The 11,141-nt window shown below is 35.8% G+C and overlaps 1 protein-coding gene across 1 annotated transcript; it reads left to right on the top strand.

The window, feature by feature from the left end:
- Positions 1-1,815: 1,815 nt before the first annotated feature.
- Positions 1,816-11,055, top strand: cmpy (crimpy). Its single transcript, XM_090179954.1, has 3 exons — positions 1,816-1,943; positions 3,406-3,520; positions 10,888-11,055. The coding sequence occupies exons 1-3, from the start codon at positions 1,900-1,902 to the stop codon at positions 11,029-11,031; spliced, it is 303 nt and encodes a 100-aa protein (XP_090036080.1). The 5' UTR covers positions 1,816-1,899; the 3' UTR covers positions 11,032-11,055.
- The last annotated feature ends 86 nt before the right edge of the window (positions 11,056-11,141 follow it).

Below are 11,141 nucleotides of genomic sequence, written 5' to 3'. Positions count from 1 at the left end.
ATTTGCTCTAGTCACAACCAAACAGGCGCTTAAATAAATCATCTTCCCGGAAGGATGATTTATTGAAGCGTCTATTCAAAGTATATGTTGTAACTGAAACGGTACTGATCTCACTTAACAAATATGTAACTAAAGGGTTTTTTTAAAATCCAAGCCAAACTTATTGTTTTTTAGGGATAACTCTGGAATTGTTAGAACGCTCGTTTCAAAATGATCTACTTGTTTTTATGGCTAAACGTCCATCGAACTTATAAAAGATTTTTCCCTTCGGGAAATTTCAAGTTACAAAAAGGTCTACTAAATCCCCGAGAAGTTATTTGCCTAATTTGAAGGAGACATCCCGAAGTGTAACCCACCGATTTTGTTCAAACTCGGGGGATTGGTAGACGTTCATGAATCATGAAAAATCCTAGAAGGAATTTATTCCCCCCTGTGAAAAATTTAAACAAATTTCAAAATTTTGAAAATGCCAAAAAAAGAAAAAAGAAATAAAACTTGACAATAAAAACATCAAAATTGATCAACTTTTGATCCATTTGAGGTCAAAATCCCATGTTATTTTCAATGGGAAAATTTAATATTTTGTATTATCAAAAACATTTTTCGTTGCCATGGCAAAACGGTTGCCCATTGAATAAATTCCCTTTAGGATTTTTCATGATTCATGAACGTCTACCAATCCCCCGAGTTTGAACAAAATCGGTGGGTTACACTTCGGGATGCCTCCTTGTTAGAACGTTCTTTTATCGAATTTTTGCGTTAACCAAATATCGAACTTACTTCACTCTAGACGTTCCAAGACCAACTTTATTGTGGAAACTATAGCGTTTTCCATTGGGAACCTCCGAGTGTGATCCGGATTTGTTGAATGACGTCACTGCTCTCTGTAGGAGGCGCTCGGAGGATTCGCCCTGGTAACTCCCAATGAAATACGAAACGTTTTCGGAGCACTCTTTTGTTTCCCTCCGACTCTTGAGTTGGGGCAGCTGGGAGCACTCCGGGAGGGAGTACCTTGGTCAATGGAAGACGAACCTCCCTCTCGGAGTTGCCCCTTTTTCCCAATGGAATACGATTTTGATTTTGGAGCACTCCGGGAGTGCTCGGAGGTTCCCAATGGAAAACGCTATTAATAGCACTGATAATTGAAAAACAGCCTTATCTTTTGCAGGATGGTATTCGTTAATTTGTTTCGTTTGAAAGATATACCGGTTCTTTCAACGACACATCGCAGCGAGGTGCTTTCAGAAAGCAATGAGAGGATTGGGAGGCTTTCCATTGCCGCCAAATAGCAAACGGCTCGTCTACCAAGAGATGTTTTTGGTGTCAAATAGTTATCACGGGGTCGTGGCATCAAGCTATTAATTCTTGAGATACTTTAAACGATGAAAGAAGAAAAAATAATCTGTTTGTCTCGATCCCGCACGCGTAGCTATCAATTTCTTAGTGTTGCATAAGCTTTGACAATAAATTTATGGTTTAAAATTACCATTCCGTAGTGTAACTCGGCGTTTAAAGTCGTTAGTAACGAGGCGTATCCCGATAAAACCTTCACGTAAATGGATAGTCGACATTTAAGAGCATCTTATGAGTAATGGTTTTGTCGGGGACCCGCATACCAGCACGATGTACTGGTAGTTTTTTAAGGCAGATTGATGATTCTTTTAATTAGCGGGAAAGTCCTGAGTCGATAACCCATGGACGAAAAATTAACTAAAATACTAGTTCAAAAACACGTTAACCTTGAGGAAATCCAAAAAGATAACCCTTTTAAGGTTTCCCTTTTATTACCAGAATTCCACTTTCTCTCGAAGAAAGCAAACGTATTTCGCTTCGTCTCCAGCTAATTGATTCGACTTTCCTTTCTGACGCCCAAGGTCCCAACAGTACGCGACGCAAAAAATGAAACTTTTCATTTTCCTTGTTTTTTATGTCTGCTTCGTTGTGTGAGTATTTATTTTAACGGTTCATTCTTTTCCTTATTACAATTATTAATATTTTACAGTTACTTTTCTTTATGTTTCCCTTTAAGTTTCATTAAATTACTATACTTACAATTTCTTCGAAGTTGGGATACAAACTATACGGGGCGCGCGTAAAGCCTTCATAAGGTTATTTTCGAGATTTTTTGACTACATTTGAATTCGCGATCTAAAAGATTTATTATATTATGAAAGAAACAGGCTAGTTATACTTTCCTCATGGTCATATGAAACTTGTATTGAAATTAACTGTGGAAATGTTTATTTCTGGGCGACCACCCGGTCCCTCCTTAAAGTTCCTTCTTTCCTAAAGATCCCTAAACCACCCTAAAGTTGTAATTTGGTTCCTAAACAGCCATTAGCCATGGCTTAATTACAATATTTTGTGAACCCGGTCCCAAATTTCAAGCAACAGCTTAAACTATTTCTATACCTCCGGTCAAAAATGATTCTTTATTATTATAATTAGCCTGAAGGTTTGGTCCGATTTTTCATGAACCAGGGAGGCTCATTATTGTCCTTTATCTGGCAAACATGCAACACTGGTTGGCTGGTCGGTATAAAATACAACTATATTACATTGTCTAGCCCGAATAAGGACGGAACATAAGAAAAATTATTAAAACCAAATAATTATGAGTGTTTCCAGTCCTACTTAAAGTCTTTTAAGTTTAGCTCGAATTTTATAGAATGGTCTATTGCTGGATTTTCTACTGGAAAGCCGGCGATTTTTGTTGGATAAAGAAAAAATTGTCAGCTTAGCAGACAAAAATCAAGCAGTTTATGAGCTTCTTGCGTTGTCCGCTACGTGGCTCTATGGCAAGGGGTCGGACACTTTCAATATTGGCGTATACGGGATTTTGAATCTCAAAGTTATTTCCAGTTCTGTTTTAAGATGTTCGTAGGCCCTGGGCACTAAAATTTTTGTAGGCCCTATTTCACAGAAGAAATATTTTAATTGACTTTTTTATACTTATAAACTTCCGTGGGCCCCATTGAAATTTCGTAGGCCCTTCAAACCTTCGTAGGCTTAGGGCATAGTGCCCATTGTGCCCATTGGATAAAACGGCCTTGGTTATTTCGGAACTCAGAAACTCATTTTAAGATATCAGAGTACGATGTTAGTGTTGATTTCCAGTTTTTATAGACTGATTACGAGATTTTGAAACCGATTATCGCCCAGATTTTGAGATTTTCCAGTTGACTGCCAAATTCTAAAATCCCATTTCTCCATGTACAAGAAAACGCTAATTGTTAGCATAATTCATTTCAAATAAATAATTCATATTGTCACCTATATCATCGCAATTTTACCGTGAAAATACCTTTAATAAATATTTTTCAAATTAAATAAACTTTTGACACTTTCGTAAACACTGTCTTTACAAATAAGTGAAATTATGTTCGTATTAACGTTTGGTTGCAGATGCTCGTCGTTTAAATGCTCGCCTTGCGTGGAAGAAAACTGCCACCCAGCGCCAACTGATTGCGAAACTGAATTAGTGAATGATTTTTGCAACTGTTGCACCATTTGCGGAAAGGTAAGGCATTTGTCCAACAACAATAGACAGAAAATAAATGAAATAAGTAGTCGTCTTCACGGAAAAAAAAACCCTTTTTCTAAACAATTCTAAGGGATTTTGTATGTATTAATTTAACGTACAGGTCAAAAGTTTCTGGACACTTTGTTTTTCAAATATTTTTAGGACTGCTTATAGTAGAAAGTCGAATGATACCTTTTTGGAAAGGTTGTAAAATGTGAAGAAATATTTGACCAAGGCTTAAAAAACTGAAACATCACCTTTTCAACCAATAGCAATTCGAGAAATTCGTGCACGTGACGAACACCAATCGACGCGCGGAATTGTTCCCTTTCCATAACCGGTTTCGGTTTCAAAATCGGACAAGCGGTTCCGGAAATATTGAAGAAAACCCAAAACCAAAATTCAAGTTTTTTAAGCCTAGTCGAAATTCATTTCAAATTAAAGTCAGTTTTAGTTGGCAGCGAGGAATCGCACGACGCCCCAGTTATACGATTTTTTTTGAGTTTTTGACGGTGTTTTACGATATTTCTTCGTATTTTTTCGGAATTTTAGGATATTGAAATCATATTTTATAGCTTTTTTTGAAAAATCGTTTATCGCTTTATAACATTCAAAAATAATATTTTTCACGCGCCATATAGATAATCGAACATCTGCTCGTTTAGGTAAAGTTTGTGTTGTCATCGCGCGTATTAGAAAGCAAAATGATATTTTAGAAAGTAGGTTGTAATTCGGAACGATATTAATACTTTTCGCGAATTTTGTCATCAGTGAATTATAAATATGACTTTAAATAAGTTTCAAGGTTTATTTAAAAGCTAGTTTCATAACTTTTCATCCACTGGTTCGTTCATAATGTATCTTTAACGTAGACGAAAATTTGAAGACGGTGACTCTTGCCCAGCCTATTAAGCCTCGGTTTAATCTACCGCGTATTTTGAAACTTAAAAACCTGAGTACTATCTTTAAATGATGGCGAACGCTAATTGTAATACGAAACAAATAACGAAATAGGTGGGATTTTTGGCGTTAAACAAACTTAGAACGTATTTCGTTATTTGTTTCTTATTACAAGGAGCGTTCGGGTTTTTCCGTTTGAAAATACTCGGCAGATTAAACCGAGTCTTAGTACTGGGCAAGATTCACTGCCTTTCATTTTCTTTCTAATACGCGGATTGACAACGCAAACTTAACCGAACATCTGCTCGTCTAGGTAATCTACAACGGGCGGGAAAAATATTATTTTTGAATGTTATAAAGCGATAAACGATTTTTCAAGACGATTGTATATTACATTTAAGTTCATATAAACGGGAAAAATGGTCAGTGGAATATTTCTTATATCATTTGGTAGGTTAATTAACGTTTAATTATCGCCAACTTTACATTAATTTCAATGGGGGCGGGTAAAAACTTTTAACCAAGTTACGCGTGAGCTCGCCCCTAGAGGCGCTGCGCGTCAATCGCTCGTACTCTATAAAGTTACTAAAGTTGTGAAAACTGTGGTTCATTTAAATTAAAGGAATATTTTTCAAAATTTAAAGTTAGTTTATACTCATTTTAAATTTCATTTCATATTATCTTGAATAAAACCAGCTCCTAATCAATACTCGATAACTCGACTCGTTAAAAATATTACTCGAGGTTTTTTCTGAATTACTTGACTCGAATAAGAGAAAATTTCCCCTTAATCAAGTACTTGATTACTCGACTCGACTTCAATATTACTCGAGTCGAATACTCGATGAAAAAAATTTCGTACTCGATACCCGACTCGGTTGCCTTAAACCACTACTCGCATAACCTTAACAAACTGATATAGCTATGACAGCGAATGTTCGATACTTTTTATCAATCGATGGTTTGATGTACCATTTATGATAAATACCACCAGGAATGCACTCAACATGGTCATTCTCCTGAAGTAGAAATCAATAAATTCTTGATGCAAGGATAACAGATTTCCGCGTCGTTAATTTTTCACCGTAAGTCGATAACACTCCTATCTTTAAAATACCAAAGCTATTAATAATTTTTTATACGGGGGCAAGAGCATTATTTTTATCTGTATATTATTTTCGTTAAGGTATTCTTTCCAAAAGGCCCCCAGTCGTTTGTCTACGTAAAATAGAAACAAAATGGCTGCCAAGAGAAAACGGTCAGAAACCTTTGATCGCGACTGTGCCTTCACCGGCTCCCGCTGATTTTTCAAAACTACAGTGCAGCCGAAATACATTATATACAACTATTACAATTTGAAAATATGGCTTACGTGTTCCCCGCGTAGTTTAATTTCTAATTGTTTTACATCGTCAAGCGGAGTTATACAGGAGGGAAATGTTGAGCTGTGATACGCTTTGATTGCGCGACGGTAATTTTTCATTTTTAACCGCTAAATAGATATGCTTCTTAATAGACTCACGCTTTAGTTACCCAGCGTCCAAGTTCTGGCTTAGCTCCACCGCGGATAGTTCAAGCGATTATATCTTGATCCGATAGCTGTTAAGATTGAACCCTGATCCGATAGTGGTTACGATTATATCCTGATCCGATAGTTTTTCTCCTATTTAAATCCAAACGCTTAATTTAACGGTACAGAATCCATTACTTCACCGTTTCGATTTGCCATATCCAACGGCTAAAATTAACGGTACAGAATACATTACTCCCCTGTTTTGATTTTTCAGCTGCAAGCCCATTCGTTCCGATCAGATTTGAACGCGAAACTCGCGAGCTAGATTCGTCTCACAGTCAGCCCGAACACTCTTTCTAATTGTAATTACTTCAAGAGGCACGAAACCATTGGCCTTAGCGCTTTTAATAGTAATTAACCTCTTAGGCCCTCTCCCTCGTTTCGAAATTCATAACAATAACAAAATTTTCCAACTTCGATAAGAATGGTTTACACAAAATATAACTCAACTAATTACCAAGATAATAACTACCACACTTCAAAATATTAACCGTAGCTGAGGTACACCCAGGGTTTTAACTAATTGCGTGCCTCAAAATCACGTACGTTGTAGCCGCTATATGATACATAAATCTTCAACCGTTAGGCTTATAATGTTAAATGATACATCCATCGATAGGTAATTACACGACCACGATGTACTGCTGCCCATTTTGTTATTGAAATCTGCATACTTACTGAAAATTAAGTTGTTTTGATTAAAAAATCATGTTTTTGGTTAGGAATTAATGATTCTTTTTACCTACGTTTCAACATAAAGTCTATAATATGGTTACATAAATTATATTAGAACCAGAAGTTTATATTGCGTATATATCTTACGATAGTATCCAAATGGTAAAAGTTAGAGTGCAAATACCATTTTTTGAGGATCGAATCGAATATCAAATATTTTTTTCAAGGCACGTCAAGTACCAAATCGAATATTAATAACGTAAAATAATTTGGTCGAATATTTTTAGAGCAAAATTTTAAGCCAGTTAACTGATCAAATACCAAATAGTATTTCGAATACCAAATAATTTGACGAATTTGGTTTTGAAATAACAAAATAGTTTGTATATTTGTCAAAAAAATAAAGTAATTGAAATCACTGTTCATTTTACTTGCAATAGTAAAATACTAAACCAAATGTATAATTTATATTTAATTTTATTTAATTTCACAGCGTTCTCCTCAACAAATTCGAAAAAGACCTGCGGTTATTCGACCAGATTGCAAACTATTTGAAAATACCAAATACTTGTTTCCTATATTTTCGAATATTCGACTATTTGATCAAGAAAAACGAATATTCGCGAACTTTCCTAAGTGCTATTCGATTTGACGAATCGAATATTCGATTTGGTATTCGATCGAATTATTTGGTCTAACCAAATATTTTGCACACCCCTAGTAAAAGTAACTATAGCAGCCTTGACGACTGATTCCGTTGGACGATAATTTCCCGCCAAACCGCTTAAAATATACCGAGTCTATTACTTCACTGAGTTACAGTCATACTAGAGCTTAAAACCCAGTTTAAGTCGGTTTGAATGCCAGTTTGGTCCAATGAAATTGAGATAAACACGCCATGACAACTAGTTTCAAGCGAAAGGTGTAAAGTGTAAAAATTACATAGCTTATTAAGTAGTAGTTAAGGTCCACAGAAAATTCGGGCCTAATTTCATGTATCTCCTTATTTCTGTCATTTCACTCGCTTCCAAAACACGTTATTCTGTAGCGTTAAACTCAAAAATCAAACGACTCTATAGCCCTTTAATTAACTTTTGGTCTCTGACCTTGCAACGCTCAACAAAAATCTCTAATTAACGACGCGGTAATCAGTTATCCTTGCTACAAGAATTTACTTATTTCTACTTCCGGACACGGAAGAAGGACATTTCTCGAGATGCTTTTCGGTTCACGCCAAAGTTCCGTAACAGCTTTGTGACGTAAAGCTCACGTGACTGGCAATGGCGTAGCTGAGAACTCAAAGGCACCCCACCCCCAAATCTCTATGGGGCCCCCCTTTTAATTTTTTTATGGTGAGCTCGGGGCCCTGCTACGCCACTGATGACTGGCCCCTGAAAACGCGCTTGGACACGTAACATCCCTTCCACCTTAAGCACGCGAAGAAAAAATGCCCCGAAACCAGGGGGCCCCCATAGAGATTCTCCGCTACGCCACTGCCCGAAACACGAGTCATACTTTTCCGGTACTACCCGGTAGTGTTGTAGAAGGCTACGCGAGAAGTGCCCTTCAGTAGTTCGTCCATGTTCAAGAGAATGACCATGTTGTGTCATTTTTTTAACGTGGCTCCGAAATCCAAATCCCCCTCATGCATTCCTGTTTGCATTTATCATAAATGGTACATAAAATCATCGACTGATAAAAAATATCGAACATTCGCTGTCATAGCTATATCAATTTGTGCATCCAGGGGCCTAGATGTTAGACATTTAACCTATAAATGATTTGATCAATGTTCTTAATAAAGTTGGGGCGCTTGTATTCAAATATTACAATATTGCGTACGCGAATTGGCCAGAAATCTCACTTGACATTAAAATTTCTTGATAAAATACGCGAAAAAGTAGATTAGTCCATAATTAAAAGGGATAATATAGCTAAATCCTAAACAAATTTGAAGAAATTAAAAACTTACTACTAACTCGTACCCAACCGAAAACGTAGTTCAGAAATGATCATTACAAACTATAAATTTAATTTTCAACCAAGTCGGTCTTAATTTAAAAAAGTATAGATTTAAAGTCTAAAACGGCCAAAAATCACTAAAATGGGCAAATCACCTAAGGGCTCCGATCTCCAAAATTCATATCGATTAAGATATCCCTGGCCCTTCTAAGCTTAATTCCTGGAGAGTTACGCGTGCTTGACTTTTTACTTTCCCGTTTGTATTTCTGTTGATCTTACCGTACGTGACACGTCATAATATATTTATATTGTTTAAATAAAAATACTGATAACTATAATTTTCCAACTCAAACAAATCGAGGCAGTTATGACAACTTATTAAGTACAAGCATATGTAACATAATTACTCATAAGTATGCCACTGTATTAAAAAATCTTCACTAACGGTTTGTTTCACCACGAATCAGTATAAAGAGGTGGACTACTTTAGATTTTAACCTTTTTAACCCTTTTATTAATCCTAGTAATTTTGGAAGTCACACTATTGGCTACTAAGATATGTATTTAGTATGTGTGTACGTGCAATTTGTGAGTTTGTAAGTGTTGTTTGAGTGTTTAAAATTTGAAAGGTTTTACCTGCCATGGCTTTAGAATTTAAAATAAAATAAAATTAAACGAACCGTCAACTCGCGAGACATAATATAGGTCTTATTAATAACAATTTTGGAAACTTAGGAACGATTCTGATAAAGAACAAACCAAAAACTGAAAAATTGAATGAAACAGGAATAGTCTATAATATACCATGTAATTGTAATAAAAATTATGTAGGGCAAACTAAAAGAAGGTTTAAAAAAAGAATAGACGAACACAAGGAGAAAGTGAAAAAATTAAGTCTTGAAAACGGGTTAGCCAATCATGTAAATGAGAACGTTGGACATAAAATACTCTGGGAAAATGCCAAAATATTATCAAAGGAAAATAATTGGTTTAAAAGGAATTTTAAGGAGGCAGCATATATTAAAAATAAGGGGGAATTAAACCAAGATAAGGGGCAGGTAGATATAAAAAATTGGGGAAATTTGAAAATTAGATTAAAAAAATCAATAAATTGATAAGGCGTAAAATTGGTATAAAAAATGTATTTTTGTGAAATCTTATGATTGTTCATTTTTAATTTTCATTTGTAATCCTCGGCTTGAAAAGGGACCACGGTCCGAAAGCTCGCCCATGTAAATAAAAATATATAAATTTTAGCCATGAAGTATCCAGTCTTTTTATTACGTAATTTTATTTTGTTTGAGTGTGTTAGTGCGTAAGTTAGTGTGTTAGTGCGTGTAGTTTGCGGTTTATGGCGTATGTTTTGGTGTTGGTATTTCTACTCTCCATCTGCTACTAGTTATTTGGGAAGGCCCGAGCAACCAAATTGCAGGGTTTCCACAAAATTTTCACGGTATACGACTTAATCGAAAGCGTCGGATGGGATTTGAACCTGGGCCCACCTCACCTCCCGCGTGGCAGGTGAGTGTTCTACCACAGAACCACGTATTACCGTCAATTTATTCTAGTATTTTTAATATTTTATAAATTAAATTAAAATTAATTAATTTTTTAATATAAAATACGGTCGTGGTCAGGAATCGAACACGGGTCATATTTATAGCTGGCGGTTTGTTTACCGCTGAGCGGCCTGAGCCATTGACTTTTATGTCGCTACATTGAAAATAAAAAAATATCACAGGAAAACTCTTACGAGGAGAGGTATATTTTGGCTTGCCAACTTGTTAATTCTTCATATACCCTGGGTTAGCGAAAGGTGTACAATTAGTTATAATTTGATTGCAAACATATACTTGATTGAGGTACTCTCGACGTTGTTGTTAAGACTTCTAGAGTGCTTTGCTTAACCTCTCATAAGCACGACCACCTTTGTTCAACGCTTTCATACTTCATGATCCCATTCTAAAACGTATGAAGAAGGTAAACGCTAATGACTACTAGGTTACGAGGTACATTATCTTAGATTTATCCACGTCCCTTTTGTTGTACTTTTCCTTAGCATGGGTTTCCACTAGCTTTGGGACGTATAATGGTTTTTAGCCGCGTAAAGGAAACTACGTTTTGACGTGCGCATCATAGAATAATATTCCATTGTTAATAAATTGATAATTAATCCAATACAGGCAAGCTCGGGATAAATAAAAATTTCTTACGCAACGCGTTATTTGACGCAAAATTTTTTTTTTACTTTTAGGCATCTGGCGAATACTGTGGCGGACCACTCGGAACGTATGGTATGTGCGTCAGAGGGACAACGTGCGAAAAAGTTGAAAACCCTGACACCAAAAACGGACGGAAAAAATTATACAATCTTGGCATATGTAAACCGATTAACTAACATCCTGCACCTTTTATAAATATTATCTGTTTTGTTAAATAAAGTTTTGTTTCTTTTGCTTTTAAAAATTACGTTATCCCAAAGATAATCAACGTTTTCCCTAAATCACG

Source organism: Leiobunum rupestre, chromosome 6, assembly GCF_980474605.1.
Source record: "Leiobunum rupestre chromosome 6, qqLeiRupe1.1.hap1, whole genome shotgun sequence".
Lineage (NCBI taxonomy): Eukaryota > Metazoa > Arthropoda > Arachnida > Opiliones > Sclerosomatidae > Leiobunum > Leiobunum rupestre.
The sequence above is the reverse complement of the archived record's forward strand: the minus strand, read 5'-3'. Positions and strand labels throughout refer to the sequence as shown.

What these genes read in the sequence shown, in the direction of transcription:
- cmpy (XM_090179954.1), top strand. Translation starts at nt 1,900, where the DNA reads ATGAAACTTTTCATTTTCCTTGTTTTTTATGTCTGCTTCGTTGT. An exon ending in TTTTATGTCTGCTTCGTTGT is followed by an intron (nt 1,944 to 3,405) that starts GTGAGTATTTAT and finishes GTTTGGTTGCAG; the next exon opens with ATGCTCGTCGTTTAAATGCT. An exon ending in GTTGCACCATTTGCGGAAAG is followed by an intron (nt 3,521 to 10,887) that starts GTAAGGCATTTG and finishes TTTTACTTTTAG; the next exon opens with GCATCTGGCGAATACTGTGG.